The sequence below is a fragment of the Myotis lucifugus genome, unplaced genomic scaffold, assembly GCF_000147115.1.
Source record: "Myotis lucifugus unplaced genomic scaffold, Myoluc2.0 scaffold_434, whole genome shotgun sequence".
Lineage (NCBI taxonomy): Eukaryota > Metazoa > Chordata > Mammalia > Chiroptera > Vespertilionidae > Myotis > Myotis lucifugus.
Window position 1 is genome coordinate 522,402 of NW_005871482.1, and position 16,467 is coordinate 538,868.

The window sequence follows — 16,467 nt, forward strand, 5'->3', positions numbered from 1 at the left end:
GGCTGGGCGAATAAAGAGTCGGCCGATCTGCCTCGGGGAGTGCCCGCACCTCCCCTCCCAGCTCCCCAATGCGCATCGCTCTCACCGTAAGGAAACGGGACCTAGAAGGCGCTCACCAGTGACTTCCCACTCCCAGGAAGACCCAGGGACCCCACACACCCCAAGATTAAAGGGCCTGGATTCAAAGCCAAACTCCATTTTAAGACCAGAACCCCCTACAGATATTGGAGAAACAAATCCCAGTTGTTCAACAGTATTTTACTGGCACAATTTTTTAAAAATAAAGCAAGATACTCAAATTATTATTTAAAATTTTTTAAAGTAATATTTTCTAATAGGATCAAATGTATTGATGATTCTTATATCTATGGTAACATTCTTTTTAGTTGCAACTCAAATTCCCTTATGCCTTATTATTAGGTAAGTTATCTATGTAAATTAAGCAAGTAAAATAAGGCCTATCTCTTGAATTCATGAAAAATGATGAAATTCAGCATTTTATAAAATTTTAACCATTTGCAAAATTTCGAATGCACCAAAAATAATGCTTGCTTGCTTGTTCGGATGGCAACTCCTGGCTTCTATGAAAGCCAGGCATGCCCAAGTCCTGTGCCGGATACATCACGATTTTACTTTTTTGTTAAATCTGTTTGGGTAATTCTGTCCTCTGACCACAGGCTCCCAGCATGGCTTGGAGACTAATCCTTAGAAGGGGGAAGCCCGAGTGACCGGCATATGAAAGGCAGGGAGCAGGAAAAGCCCCTTCCTGAGCCAGCGATGTTTTCCTCTGCTGAGTGTGACTGGTATCTCCTCTAAATCATCCATTTCCCCCAAGTCAACTGTGGTGACAGCTGCCTATCAAACATGCAGACGTGTGCACATGAGATATACACTGTAAACAGACAGACTCACTCAGAGGCCGACACACACAGTGAGTGGAGGAGCAGGGGGAACACAGTTTATGGATGACCTCTGCTCACTCAGCTCTGCCGGGTCCCACACCGAGGAGGGGGCTTGAGGAGGAGGAGGGTGAGAGGTGGAAGGCGGAGGAAGCTGGGAAAATGCTGACACTGGGCGCCGACCCAGGCTAAGGAAAGGAAGGCCACCGAAGAGGCAAGCTTAGTGACAAGTGTCCTTTCCCACAGAATCTGAAAAGCATTCCCTGTATTATGCCGCTTAAAATTTATTTAAATGATCAAGCAGACACTTTAATTAAAAATGTGAGCGCTGCGGCGACCCAGGCTCTCCGTGTGCGCACATTGTCCCAGACACCTCTCCTCCCAAAGGCTTCGCCATGGCCTGGACATGATGAGCGTAACTGAGAAACCGGCCAGCACACACAAGGCCCGGGCTCACTGTGAGGGCGCCCCGACAGCAGGACTTCGAGGTGATCTGTCTGTCCCAGGGCTCCTGTCAGCGACTCGCCCACCGAGTTGTGCAGGAAACTTGGTTCAGTTCTTGAATTTTCTTAGTAATAAAACTCATGTGTTTTTACTCATGTCCCTAAAATATACAGTGGTCCCCTTTCATCCATAGTTTTAGTTACCAGTGGTCAATCGTGGTCCGAAATATTAAACGGAAAATCCTAGAAATCAACAGTCCATCAGCTCTCCACTGCACGCTGCTCAGAGCAGCGTGATGAGATCGCGCGCGCTGGCCTCTCCGTCCAGCCAGGGACCCAAGCCACCTCCGCCCGCCGCCTCCCCCCCCCCTCCCGCACTCACTCCCCACCCATCCGTCACCAGGAGCCAAGTCCCTTATCAGATCAGCTGTCCGGGTACCTCGGCGTCTGCGCTCATGTGACTCTCATTTTACTTAACAACGGCCCCAGGGCTCCCGGGGAGTGCTCTTGGCAATTCAGATCCGCCACCCAGGACCCATAAAGTGCTGCCTTACGTGAAAAGGTGATTAAGTTCTCGACTTAATAAGGAAAGAAAGGAAATTGGCTGCCGAGGCTGCTAAGGTCTACGGTGAGAACAATCTTCTCTCCGTGAAGTTGTGGAGGAGAAGGAAGTCGGTGCCGGCTTGCTGTTGCCCCTTGAGAACGCAGGCACAGGAACACCGCGGCGTGTCCGGGCGCGGCCAGCCATGGGGTCTTGGAAGGTGTCCCCTGACTACTGTCCATGAGGGTAAACCTCCGAACCACTCGCAGGAGGGCGCTGTGACATTCATCGGCCGGTGTCGGCAGAAGTGAGGACGGAGCCTCCAAAGAATAGGTCACGCATCTGAGTGTCCCCCCTGCCTGCTGGGTAAAGCTAGGAGAAGCCCTGAAATAAAAGATTTTTCCTCCGACGGAGAGGGGTGCTGTGTCAGACGATGTGAGAACAGCTGGGGAACTGCCAGAGGCATCCGCAGGCGTGAAGGCCTCTCGGCTGGGGGGGCTGATGATGGGAGGGGCCTGCCGGGCAATGGGCCCTCGTAGTGGCCCCGAAACACGTTGGAGCTGAATCCAGAGATACTGCGTCTTCACCATCACACAATTCAATTTCAGGGAAAAAGAAAGAGCCCTGGCCAGTGTGGCTCAGTCGGACTGATGTAGTGTGATGTAGGGTGAACATCTGTTTTGGTTCTGCAAGGCCAGAGCCTGAGCAGCCACGTTCCCTCTCAAAGGGGCAGCACATGCGTGTTGTCACACGTCCCGGGCACCAAAAGGTCACCGGTTCGATTCCCGGGGCGGGGGGAGGGTTTCCGGTGATGTTTCTCTCTCACATCGATTTTTCTCTCTCCTTCTCCTTTCCTCTCTCTAAAATCAATCAGGGGGGAAAAATTTTTTTAATAAGAGAAAAAATACAAGGGTAAGCAAATAAGAAATATAGCCCGAAACCTATCATTTCTCAAACTTAAAAAGAAAAAAGAACCCTAACTGCATCCACAGTCACAGGGGAAGAGGGGACCCAGGCCCTGGGGAGGAGCGTCAGCGTCACGGGCGGAAGCTGGGCCCCGAGCGCGGCCCAGCGCGAGTCCGGAGAAGCTCTGGGCTCAACGCAGACAAGGTTTCCACCTGGGCTTTGTGACACTGAAAACACAGGACAGCATGCGCCGTGTGAATGCCGTCGCTTTTCCTTATTTCCACTTGTGTGTGCATTTAATATAGTTTTTGCGAGAAGCTGTTACTCAATGATAGTGCATCTTTTCAAATTGAGAAAAATCTGCGTTTCCAAATCCATCAGAGCAGTTGTTCTATGCAAATGAAAGAGGCTGTTTTTCTCTTCTCCTTCTGCCTGCTCACGGGGCCCAGACCCCAGGAGTCAGACTCAGGCCGGGCCGTGGACACTGACACCGAGCCCGGACACGGCCGGCGGGTGCAGGAGGGCTAGCTCGGGCCTCGGCCGCTCACACCCTGCACATTCATTCCCCAGAAAGGCCCGTCTGCAGGCCCGGCCCTCCGCCAGTTCCTGGGAAACGAGCTCCGAGCCCTGAGCATGTGCCGCCTGAGAGATTTGTGTGCCCGCGGTCCTGGGCCGGGCGGCACCGGTTGGCTGAGAAGTTAATGCCAGCAGTGTGATGTAGGGTGAACATCTGTTTTGGTTCTGCAAGGCCGGAGCCTGGGCAGCCACGTTCCCTCTCAAAGGGGCAGCGCATGCCTCTGACTGTCCCCTAATAGGGCCCTGGACAGTAAGGCTCACGGGAGCTCCCCTGGTTGGCGACTTTGCGTGTTGTCACACGTCCCTGCTGGGCAAGTACGCGCATCCGTGCGATGCTACTGACAGGACACCCGGAAGCGTGGGCCCCTTCTCCTGGACTCCGCCCGATGAGTCCTGGCCTTTCGCTGATTTTCATCATGTTCTTCTGTCATCATAAAACACCACGGAGACTAAGCGTTCTCCGGGTCCTGTGGTTCCTTCTAGAAACCATCGAGCCTCGAGTGGTCTCCAGGACCCCTTCCAAGCAGATGATCTAATTCAGTCCCGCAAACCCTGCGGTATCCTTGCTGCCATTTCACAGATGATAAAATCAAGACCCGGGAGGGTAAACTATTTGACCCATGTGACTGGCTGGTTAAAAGGAATCCAAATCCATCCGTCCACTCTGCTGTACCATGCAGCAATGTTATAGGTGGTGAATAATTTTTAAAAATAATCTTATTACTTAATACACATTTGCAATATGCCCTTTGGAAAATATAAAATGCAATTTCATAAGTCCTGGAAAATATTTAGACTATAATTCATCTGTAAAGACAGCCCAACTTCTGTGCATTAAGAATTTTATGTATCTCTGTGGTGGTTCTAAAAGCTGTACCGTGGTATCAGAAGTTTTTAAAATTATAGACTGTCCCTTGCCTATGGACTCCTCTTCACCTTAAAAATTTTTTCCAGGGTAACTCAATCCTCAATGCTTCCCATCTTTGAGGACAGTAGTTATGGGCATGTGTGTATGTGTGTGTATGTATGTATGTGTATGTTAGAGAGAAAGAAAACGTTAGTTTCTTAATGTCTGCATATATCGTTTAAAATGTAATCTTTATATGTTTCGGGGGGGGGACTTAAAATTTAGTCATTTCAATTTTGCAGGTTTATGCATGTAAATATGTGAGCAAGAGAGAAATTTCTCCAATATGTTTATGTTTAAGCTCAGTAGTCAGCCATAGAAATATCTGAGGGTACCAACTCCTATTGGTTTTATTTGAAAAGTGCAATGACATTAAACTTCATGTTTCTGTAATAGGCATAGACTTTTTATAATAGTTCTTAGTATTTCTTGAAATATAAAATAGTTACTTTTTAGTAACTATATTTGAATAAAACTACTAGATTTCTTACTTAAGATTGCAATTTTCTTCTATGTAATTAGCTACATTTTAAAACCATAATATGGGTTACCAAGGTACCTCAGTTGCAGGTTTGATCCCTGGCCCGGCCGAGGCACATGTGGGAGGCAATCAATCCATGTGTCTCTCTCACATTGATGTTTCTCTCGCTCTCCTTCACTCCCTCCCTCACTTCCACTTTCTCTAAAGATCCATGGGAAAAATATCCTCAGGTAAGGATTTTAAAAATAAATAAAAAAACTCCAGTAAATTTCTCATTTGGTCACTGGGAGGAGAATGATTTTACAAAATGCATACCCTCATTGATTTTCTAAATGTACTTTATCAAAGAAACAAAACATTTAGAGAAAGCCCAGATTTCCCTCACCATGAACTTCTCCAAGAGCATCTCCCATCACAGCTCCCTTGGGCCCAAGGGACAGACTTTTCGAGGACATAATGATCACACAGAATCATGATCTGTCGATTACACTCCTCTGTGAGGCCGACTGTGAATCCTGTGCCAGGGGAACCTGCTAACTTCGGGGCTTTGATGAGTAAGCATGGCTGAGAGCCCTTGTCATAACTGGACACAACACGATGAGAGAGAGAGAGAGAGAGAGAGAGAGAGAGAGAGAGAGGCAGGCCCAGGGAAATGCACGCTCATGGGGAGAAGTCAGTGGCACGAGACGCCAAATGCCTTTGACTGAAGCTTTTCTTGCTACAAAGCAAGTTCTATACAAATTACTGAAAATAAATTCTTCAGGCCTCAATGTGAGTCGGCAATTTCCATTTCTATTATAGTGGACTGTTGACTCAGAAACTATTTTCAATGAGTAAGACTTGGAGTTTGCCAAAGCGTTTTCCACAAAACAACTCGCTCGAGATGTTCCAGACCTGAAATCAAGTAAGTGAAAACCCCGAGTCCTCCGCTCACCTCTCGGATATTCGTAATCCACGCTGACACAGAAACGGCTCGAAAAGCCAGCCCTGATCACTGTGTAACTAAGACTTCCCTGGACATAGTGGGTCATGTACCCACCATCTAATGAAACCGTTTGGGAAATGCTATCACATAATGCAGGAAAAATATTCCTAAGAATACTAAGAAACATTCACTGTATTTTAGGCATCCTCTCCTTTATTTTTTTAATGTTTTTATTGACTTCAGAGAGGAAGAAAGAGGGAGAGAGAGAAACATCAGTGATGAAAGAGAATCGTCGATCCGCTGGCCCCTGCACACCCCACACTGGGGATCGGGCCTGCAACCCAGGCATGTGCCCTGCCCGGGAATCAAACTGTGACCTCCTGGTTCCTATGTCCACGCTCAACCACTGAGCCACGCCGGCCGGGCCTTATTCTCTCTTTTACACGGCTCTGTCGGTAATCGTATCTTTGTCTCTTGTTTTCCAGTTGTGTCTGAACTTTTCTTCTTCTTGGCTGTGGACGCCTGACAAATGGATAGCAGCTGTATTGGTCTCTGGCTCGGTTCTATACTTCAGATACTAAAACCTGCTCCAAGTGATTCTTGGATAACAATCTATACTTGTTTTTGAATCCAGATAACTACAGCGCTTCCGGGGTGGCTGAGACCCTGCGCCTCTGGCAGGCCACGCGGAGAGGGGACTGACATTTCCCAATGGCAGACAGAACCCGCCCTGGGGGCAGTCGGTCAGCAGCGAGCGAACTCCTTTCTGCCACTAATTTCTGTCCAGGGAAAATTGATCTGACCGCACAAAGGTTGAAGCGAGGCCCCTCTTAAATTTAACACTGACTGATTCGTCACCCTCCATTAAATACACCGAGGTGTCGGCCACAAACTAGGATGTCACTGATATGCAAATAAACTATCCTCCAGATTTATTGTTGTTCTATAACGGACTGGGTAGAACCTATTTATACGCTCACCCTACCCTCCCCCCGCCCCCTCCTCAGGTGTCACTGCCTTCGCATCCTCACCTTGCTCTATTCATCCTCTCACTCTGCCCACTCCTGGAGCATAAACCCGTCATATATTTTCCAGAGACGCCACTCTCCATCAAAGGCAAGTTTAAGTGAACTGGTCTTTGTGATAATAAACCCGTGATCTTGATATTCAAAACCAAGTGTATTAGCTGACATAAATGTTACCAATCAATGAACCTTGAACAGCTGTGTGTGCTTACGGCACTAAATTACACAAACGATTGTTGAGCGCAGAGAGGAGGAGGTCAATGAGCAAAGAGTCGTAAGCTGGTGTTTGGAAGCTTGAAAAATATATGTCAACGCGGGGTGGGAAGGTGGCTCCCGAAAGCCAAGGATAGGGTTTAAGTGTGACATGGAGAAAACCATGGCTGCTCTTGAAGGTTTCTGAGCCGATAAATGCTATGATTAAATCCGTGCTTAAAGAGTTCGGGCACAAATACACTGATGGGAGAGAAGCTGTTCATCAAGAACGGAAAGACGCCGAGTTATAAAGTGATTGACCTCCGTCGAGCGGCGACATGGGGAGGGACGCAGATGCCAGGGATGATTTCAACAGCAGCCGGCGGGGCTCTGAAAGAGGTGCAAGAGCTGGGACCGAAACCCGAGACTGGGATCCCCGTACCTGGCTCAGGTGACGCGACTCTAACCAGGGAAAGGCAGGGGGGAGAAGCTGCTTTTAACGAGAAGATGATGGGTTGTTGTAATGCGGCAGCCCCAACTGCCTGGCATTGCAGTGAGACGACTGAACAGAAATCCTAAATTATGTCACAATAAAACAGAGTGACAAGCATTATCGACAAAAGCCTTGCTTCTTAAGTCTTTCCTGGGGTGCGTGGAAGATGGGCTTTCAGAAACGGACAGGATAAATAAGAGAAAGATGAGATGGCAACGACTTGACTGAAATGTCATCCGAGTCCGTGGCAGCGCCCGTAAAGCAAGATGTATCTCCGCCACAGTCTATCCCAAAGCAAAGCTGTGCAGAGAATCACAAAATATGGGTAGGGCTGAGGACATGTCTCTGTGTTTCTTAACGCTGCAGAGAGAAATGACGGGGAACTGAAGCAGATGGGCCCAATATTTGCACGAGGTTGCCCAGCCGATGAACATCGTTTTCTGACTATCGATGCCAGCCCGGGGCTCGGGCACGTGCCTGACAACCGGCAGGTTTCCAGTCCTGCCCTGGCGTCCGTCGGTCCCTCCCATCCCCAACATTCCCAGCTACTCCAGTTCAGCCCATGCCCCTTAAACTTACACTGCAACTACTCCTCTTAGTAACAGCTAGTTATTTCAACCACCCAGGCCTCGTACCCGTCGCTATGAAATGTACAACGGCTGACAAAATACCTACTCGAGCTTTTTGCAAACACAGGATGTCAAGTAGGCAAAAAGGACAGCAGCGAGTCTGCCCAATAAACACGGCTGGTCGTCGTCTCTTAATCCGTGAAATAAATGGAGTTTAAATGTGCTGTTAATATAGAAGCCTCCAGGGCAGCGGTTCTCAACCTGTGGGTCGCGACCCCTTTGGCGGCCGAACGACCCTTTCACAGGGGTCGCCTAAGACCATCCTGCATATCAGATATTTACATGACGATTCATAACAGTAGCAACGTTACAGTTATGAAATAGCAACGAAAATAATTTTATGGTTGGGGGTCACCACAACATGAGGAACTGTATTAAAGGGCCAGAAGGTTGAGAACCACTGCTCCAGGGCCATGCAGGAGGCAGCCCGTCAATGATCCCCTCTCATCACTGCTGTTTCTCTCTCTCCCTCTCCCTTCCTCTCTGGAATTAATAAAAATATATTTTAAAGAACACAGAAGCCTCCATAAAGCTATACTTGTGCTAAATGTGGTGGTTATTTTTGGCCAGTGGTTTTAAAACTCCTTTAACAGTGAAACCTTTTTCCAAAAAAAAAAGTTTTATACAGAACAGGAAAGAGGCAGAGCAGCCGTGCTTGAGAAAGGGGTGCGAGCCCGACTCGCTCGTCCAGCTGCCGCCAGCTGCCCACGGCCACCCAGCTGCCCGGGCAGGTCCCAGGCCTCCAACGAACGCGCTTTGTTGTAAAGTCATTATTTTGGATAATAATTAATATGACAAAATTACAATGAGCAGGTCCCGGTTGTCAAGAGGAACAGGCTACTTTTTAATTCCTAAATGATCGTTCTTTTCATTCCGAAACTGCAAGGGTACTGGATGGCTCCAGGTAACTGCCTCTTTCCAGATTCCCAGAATGAGCATGCGCCCCTTTCACAGTGGAAACCGACGACCGGATTTCTCCTAAGAAAGTCCAAAGGGAACAAATGCACTTGGCAACCAACGAAGTTCCCTCCACGGCATCCCAGGGGCAAGAAATGACATGGTGGGGAGCCCTGGTGGATTAGCCCTCCCCCCAAAACTCTGCTTGATCACCAGTGCGCTGATTTTTTGCTGGAAGCCGATCCACCCTTGCTGCTTGACGCAGTCGCTGCAGGGAAGAAACATCTGCACAGCTTATGTTTCAAGGGACCTGGCATATATGACATATGTTTGCTCCCCCTCTTAAGCGCTATGTGTTTTAACCAGGACCACCTCCCCAAGAAAGGTTGTTTCCCCAGGTTAGGGGTTAACAGGACTAAGGAAGAGAATAAATCAGTAAATCCCCCTAGTGTTATAGAAATACCATGTACTACTTACGAAGAACTTGGACTAAGACTATTGGCAATAAATTTGGGACTTGTTGGGCCCACATCCCCAGGGGTCTGCCCACCAGGGAAAGCACCAAAGCCTATACCCCTGGAGACCCACCGACACAGGGCAGTCCCAGGGAAGGCAAACAGCGAGGCTGGGAGGACATAACCTTTACTGGGTAGGATAAACTCCTTCAGTCACTCCCTTGTAGCCTATCAGTAGAGCAACAGAATAGTGACCTTGGAATTGCCCTTATAATGGAACACAGAGATTAACCTAGACAAGATTAAAATCAACAGAACTAGATAGAGACAGGATTATGGAAATGAAACTAGGAACTGTAGAAGGTTTCCTGAAACATACCATGATGTAATTATGGAGGCATGCTTATGGGATCAAATAGTATAAATATAGATGTAATAGAACAATAAAGAGAGAACCCAACCATGCTGATCAACTGAACACTGTCTCCGTGTCATTCCTTCTTTGCCGACTCCGTCCACACCTTTGGGAACCCCTGGACCTGCTGGGGCTGGACCCCAACCATTTTTTAACCCTGAAGTAAATACTTTACAGAGTCCACACTCTCCACTGTGCCCCAGTCCCCGTCACTCCCTGTCACCCAGACAAGGGCCTATGGCCCAGACAACAGGGCTGGTGGCGCTGGGCAATCTGTCACTCTGAGGCCCGTTACCAGCCCCCACCCCACCCCCCCGGGGCGTGTTTAGGCAGCTGCCTCTCACCTGCCAGAAGCCCTCCTAGCAGTCACCGGGGACTCGTTCAGCATCTGGTCACTGAGAGGGGACACTGTGCTCGGAGGGAGGGGCTGGGGTGCTGCACCGCACGGGACAGGCCCCGCCGCCAAGGGGCTCCCCCACCGCTATCAGTGAGCAGGTGCTGACAGGGCCTGGTGACAGCATCTCAGAAAGCCCTGCACGGGAGGCGGGAGAGGCTCCTCCAGGGGCATTTGGCTCCGGGAAGATCTGGGCAGTGCAGGCTGCCTAGGCCTGAGACGGGGAGGGGAGGGGGCACAGGGTGTGGATGGCTGTTCCAGGCAGCGCGGGCAAAGGCCCCGGCGAGGAGGAGGTGGCCAGCCTCAGTTTGCACATCCACGATGTGAGGACTGGATGGAGAGCAGGACACTTGCTGTGTCCCGGGCGATGCTCCAAAACATCTGGTGGACAGAAGCTCCTAAAACTCGGGGCGCGCTTCCGGGATGCCATGCTCCCCCTGACCACCGGCGGGGCTGTCTTTTCACACAGCAAAGAGGGCACCTCTGTAGCGATGCCAATGTCTGAAGGATCGATCATTTCTAATATAAGCATGAGGTTTCCTAGGCAGAGTCCCACCCCTGGACTGGAAAAACTCCCAATTTAAACCTGAAGTAAGTACTTTCTAAAAAAGAGACCTGGGTATAGTCTTGGGTGAAAAGCAGCGAGGTCTCAAAGGAATATGACACAGTCTTTGGACACATCCAATCCCTAGGCCAGTGGTCGGCAAACTTATTAGTCAACAGAGCCAAATATCAACAGCACAACGACTGAAATTTCTTTTAAGAGCCAAATTTTTTAAACTTAAGCTATATAGGTAGGTACATCGTTATTAACTTAATTAGGGTCCTCCTAAGCTGGCCTTTGCTAAAAACGTCCTCAATCTGATTGAGGTACATTCGCCGAGGTCGACCCCTTCCAACTCTCCCATCCACACTCGTCTTGTGTACTTGTTTCGTCTATCTCCTTTCGTTCATCCTCTCTATATGTCCAAACCATCTCAACATACCTTTCTTAATCCTCGACACTACATCTTCTTTCACTCCACAACGTTCCCTAAAATTAACTTAATAAACTTTACTCAAAGTTTTAAGTCAACTTCGCACTGTACGTGCGCGCCCGCACGTGGTGTTTTGTGGAAGAGCCACACTCAAGGGGCCAAAGAGCTGCATGTGGCTCGAGAGCCGCGGTTTGCCGACCACTGTCCTATGCACACAGACAGATAAAAATTCTGAAAGAATAAACCCTAATATATTAACAGGAGATGGAGAAATCATCATCTTGGTTTCCCCGTTTTTCTAAATCTTTTTACAATAACAACTACTGTTTGTGTGTTTACAAAACCTCCGTGCTGATCAGGCCGTCCGCAGGGGCGGGGCCGGGCCCCGGGGTCCCCTTGCTCTCCTGTCTGTGTGAGGCACTGGCCCCGAGACCCAGCGAGATGTCCCATCCCCTCAGCAGCTGTCACCGCCCTCTGGATCCCTCTGATTTCCTCCATCGCTTACTGCACGCCTGACCGCCAGTGACAAGAAGGGCTAGAACCCCTAACGTTGTGGTCTTCATGCCAATGACAAGGGACCAAGAACGAGGCAGGCAATCCCAGCAGGACTGAGTCCAGGGAAGGAGCAACTTTTGCAATAAACTCTCAAATCGTGTGCCGCTGAGGCCCTGGTTTGTGGTGTTGGCACAGCCCTGAAATCGGGAGGCAGCCCCCGATCCCTGGCGGCTGTGGAGTTACCCCAAGGGAGACCAGGAATCAGAGGGGCTACACGGGCCATCGCTAAAGTGGATTCGTCTTGCCGAGCAGATACAAGTTCTCAGGCATATGTAGACGGCATTAACAACCAAGTCCCTCACATTTAACACTTCCTTTCTCATTGCTTCTCCATCAAAGACACCAAAACGACCTCTCTCAAGTAGGCCTCGGCCTAATTTTTAGATGTTCCAGTGCTCCATGCTCAGAGCCTGAGAACACGCGTGTACAGAAAGGAGCACGGGTCTCGGGCGGGACAGAGCAGGGGTACGAGGCAGCTCCGTCATGTAACGGAGTCCATCTGAGCGTGTTTCTTAAACTCTCCGAGCCTCGGTTTGCACATCCCGAGATGAGCATAGGAATACCATGAGCCTTCCGATTAGAGAAAAGGCCACGAACTCCGTCTTCCAGCTGACCGTCTGCCCCCGCCCACATCCTCACTGACAGTCAGAGTAACAAACATTAGCAGGCCCCGTGTCCCTCTGCTGCCCTCCAAACGCAAGGCCAATGCGCCAGGCCACCAGCCAGGCTGACACTGTCGCCTCCTGGCATTTTCTCTTAACCCAAAGAAACACGCAAAAAAGCACATGTTAAAAAAATGCTCAATGTTACTTTTTTTGAGTGGGATCATGGAAGATCAACCCTCTCCTTTAGAACAAAGTGGACTCATGCTGGGAGGGTGTCCGAAAGGAAATGGTATTTTAAGTTTTATCTACACATAACTTGAATTGTTAATTATTCTTGAAATACGTCCACAGTGTTTTAGATGAAATGATGGTTACATATAATTAAAGATAATCGTGTCCTATCTCTCCATAAAATTCCTTTAATGGTGAAGTAAGTCTAACTTACCCAAAATGACTCTATTAATTGAATATTTTTGGTTGATAAGCACATTAAACCAAAAGAGAGCAAGGTCATTTTAATTTTAAATGCTCCATTGACGCGTCGCAATGAGAAATACATGGTAAGTATCAGGTTCTAATGTAGTTAAAACAACATTTTTTTTATACTTTTATTTTCTGGGGCGGGGGGTGGCGGGAAGGTCTTCTCTGCTCCTAGCCACAAATCCCTAGAGGGACTGGCATGAAAGGGGCTCCTGCGACTCCACTAGAACCACCTGGGACACAGGACTGCTTTGCAGAACGAGCTATGAGCAGACCAAGCAATCAGGTCACCAGGCCTGGCACCTTGGCCCACAAGCGTGTTTCTCTGACTGCAGGTCAGCTGGAAGACCGCGTTCATGGCCTTTTCTCTAATCAGAAGGCTCGTGGTATTCCTATTCTCACCTTGGGATGTGCAAACCGAGGCTCGGAGAGTCTAAGAAACATGCTCAGGGGCACAAGCAAACACTGTCCCTCAGTGGGATTACACAGAAAGGAACCACCTCTTCCTTCCACAGCAACCATGGCCCCGGCTCCTACAAGTGAGAACTGATGGTATCTCCAGTAGTTAATTATTCACCCAGCCAGCCGTCTCCCCGTTTCCTGAACACCGGTTCTGTAATTTGCTGATAAAGACTCTTTCTGCGGTACCTACTCCCAGGTCTTAGAGAGACCAAGTGGACAGTACATCTCCTCTCATTGTACAGATGAGTAAACAGGCATCTGATTGAAAATAAGAAAGCTAATACTGTCAACAATAAAAAATATTAATAATAATAATAATAATAAAGCTAGTGCGTTGAAAAGTTTACCCGGGGCTTTACCCAACAGACCGCTGGAGCAGGTGCTGACTGCTCGCAGGGGGTGTTTTCAGTGCAGGGCACACAGACATCCTCAGGCCACTGCACTTCACAGACACTGTGTCTTACTAGGCATAGACTGAAGGGAAGACCCTCAGGGCTCGCTGACAGCTCAGATGTCAGTCGGTTAACATTTTTTATCCATAGAGTAGCTTTTTAATTAAGGTAGATACATGGTGTTTTTAGACATAATGCAATTGCACACTTAACAGACTACAGTAGAGTGTAAACATAACTTTTATCTGCACTGGAAAACCAAAATATTCATGTTATTTGCTTTATTGCGATATTCGCTTTATTTTTGGTGATTTGGAGCCAAACCCACAATATCTCAGAGGTATGCCTGTATTTTAACTGTTAAAACAATCCAGGAAGCCCTAGCCGGTTTGGCTCAGTGGAGAGAGCGTCGGCCTGCAGACTGAGGGGTCCCGGGTTCGATTCCGGTCAAGGGCACAAGTCCGGGATTTGGGCTAGATCCCCAGTGCGGGGGGCATGCTGGAGGCAGCTGGTCAATGATTCTCTCATCATTGATGTTTCTCTTTCCCTCTCCCTTCCTCTCTGAAATCAATAAAAGTATATCTTTAAAAATATCCAGGAAGATATTAGTCATACACCAACGTATCTCTGGATAGTAAGTGTAGGAGCAGTGTTAATTTAGTTGAATCTTCTCTAATTTATTCTTTTTATTCACAATTACAAAGATGATGGTAAATTAAGAAGCACTATGATTTTATTCTCTCCCAATATTATATATTTTCAACTAGTAAATCAAATCAACACTTGGGATGCTGCACACAATACAATATGCAGATGTTGTATTATAGAACTGTACACCTGAAATCTGTGATTTCATTAACCAATGTCACCTCAATAAATTCAATTTAAAAATGGGGGAGGGGGGAGACCAAAAAAATAAAATGAAAAGACAAAACACAATCCTGAGGCTTAGGCAAACTACATATGGGAGACCGGACCACTGTCTCCACTACAGCTTTCTTGAGATGTAGACTGCAGCCCAGATCCCAAGCATCTTCAAGATTCACATTAATTCCAAGCTTTTAAAAGCTCCATGTGTGAGGTCGAAAGGGGGTCCAGGAGCTGATGCATGCCCCCGCCAGGCAGATGGTGACCTAGATACTGGGCCCTTCCTAGAATCCGTAACAGGCCAGTGCACCAGGTCAATGGTGACGCAGATAGCGGTCCCGCCCTGGAATTCCTAACAGGTCAGCTACCAGGCAGATGACGACACCTGGAAACCGTGACAACCCCTGCGGCGGGAACTCCCACAGCTCATGCTCCCCCGCCCTCACTGAACAGCTGTATAAAAAAAGGGCCCCCTCCCTGTTGGTGCAGATCCACGTGCCCTGTCTTTGGGGTCTGTGGACGCAGAATAAAGCCTTTCCTTTCTTTCTTTTCTGATTAACTGGACTCTCTTTATTTCCTACGCCGCCTCCTGAGCCACCTAACCTAACACCATGTACAGAAGAAAGCCTCTTCTGCAATGAGTGCGTTCAGACGTTTCCAACAGCTAAGAGACATTTTGGAACGTGATCAGGTGCTACTGAATGTCAAGTCCTCAGAGCCAGGCGGCATCTCTGACAGCTTCCCTGGGTGGCTGCTGCTCTGTGAGGCCACCGTGTCCCCCAGGGGCTACGGGGAGAAAATCCCAACTTAACAAGTGAGGCCCGCCAGGCACGTCCCCACGGCTACCTCTCATGCTAACTCCACCTCCGAAATACAAAGTTGGATTTCGCCTGCTTTCGCACTGTGCACAATTCAGGGTTCCTACATGCATGTGCCATCCATCCCCCTCAAGGAAGAAGTGATGATACGCTCCAGCTGCATGCACCTGCCAAACGCTTTCCTCCAGCCAAGTGTGGAAACCAGAGCACCACTCCTCAAAGCCCAGACACACACACACACACACACACACACACACACACACACACACACACAGTATGGACAACTGGCAGACTGCGTGCTGATGTCCACGGTCGTCAACACGGGAACATTGGAGCAGCAAGCAGCTCGCCAGGAAAACCATGACCTGGGACCCCACTACTGCGTGCCATCCGGATCTCGGACCCACTTCACTTCCCACCCAGGATGCCAGTGCTGCACCCGGTTGGCTGCATCAACCCCCAGACACCCCGGGAGCCAGCCGCTGCCAGAGCCGCTGGAACATGCCGGGCGGCGGGTGCTGCTCCGGCTGCGGCCTGCGCTTCCAGCGCCGGCATCACACGTCCACTTCCCCTTTGCCATTTAGAGCCAGGACCTCGGACTTGGCATGTGGTTAGAGGACAACAAGAGCAAAAAAAGAAAGAAAGAAAAAATCCCAGACACGGAACAGTGAGAACAAAGGAAACGCAGGCATGTGAACAGGAAATGAAGCAACTGGAGACGCTTACATACCTTTTGGGGCCGCCGACGTACGTGAAGGTAAAGGTGGAGTCCGAGTACCTGAAATCTGACCGAGAAAGTCCTGTTAGGCGCTGCCCCGGGGGGTGGGGGCGGGGTGTACCCGGGTCGGGGGTGGGGTTCCGGGCGTTGGAGCCAGAGGCCCGACCCCCACCCCTTCCCCCGGGAGGCCAGGCTGGACAGCCGCGGGGACCCCCTGGACGCGGGAGGGATGCCCCGGGCCGTGGGAGCCCCCACCCCACCCCCCGCAACAAGTGCCGGTGCCATGGCAACAGCGCGACTTGGGAATCGCCGGGTCGGGGCAGCCGGAAGCGCCCTCGCCAATCTCCAGGCTGCGAAAGCCAAATGCGATCCCTCCCCGGGGAGCGAGATGGGCGCAGGGCGGCGCCGGGGAGGA

The 16,467-nt window shown here is 49.4% G+C and overlaps 1 protein-coding gene across 1 annotated transcript in view; it reads right to left on the reverse strand.

The window, feature by feature from the left end:
* The window catches only part of LOC102419868 (poly [ADP-ribose] polymerase 8), a 128,102-nt gene that overhangs the window by 108,932 nt on the left and 2,703 nt on the right, over positions 1–16,467 (reverse strand). The window contains 1 exon segment of the mRNA XM_023744176.1: positions 16,065–16,424. Within this exon segment, the coding sequence (XP_023599944.1) occupies positions 16,065–16,424 (360 nt within the window).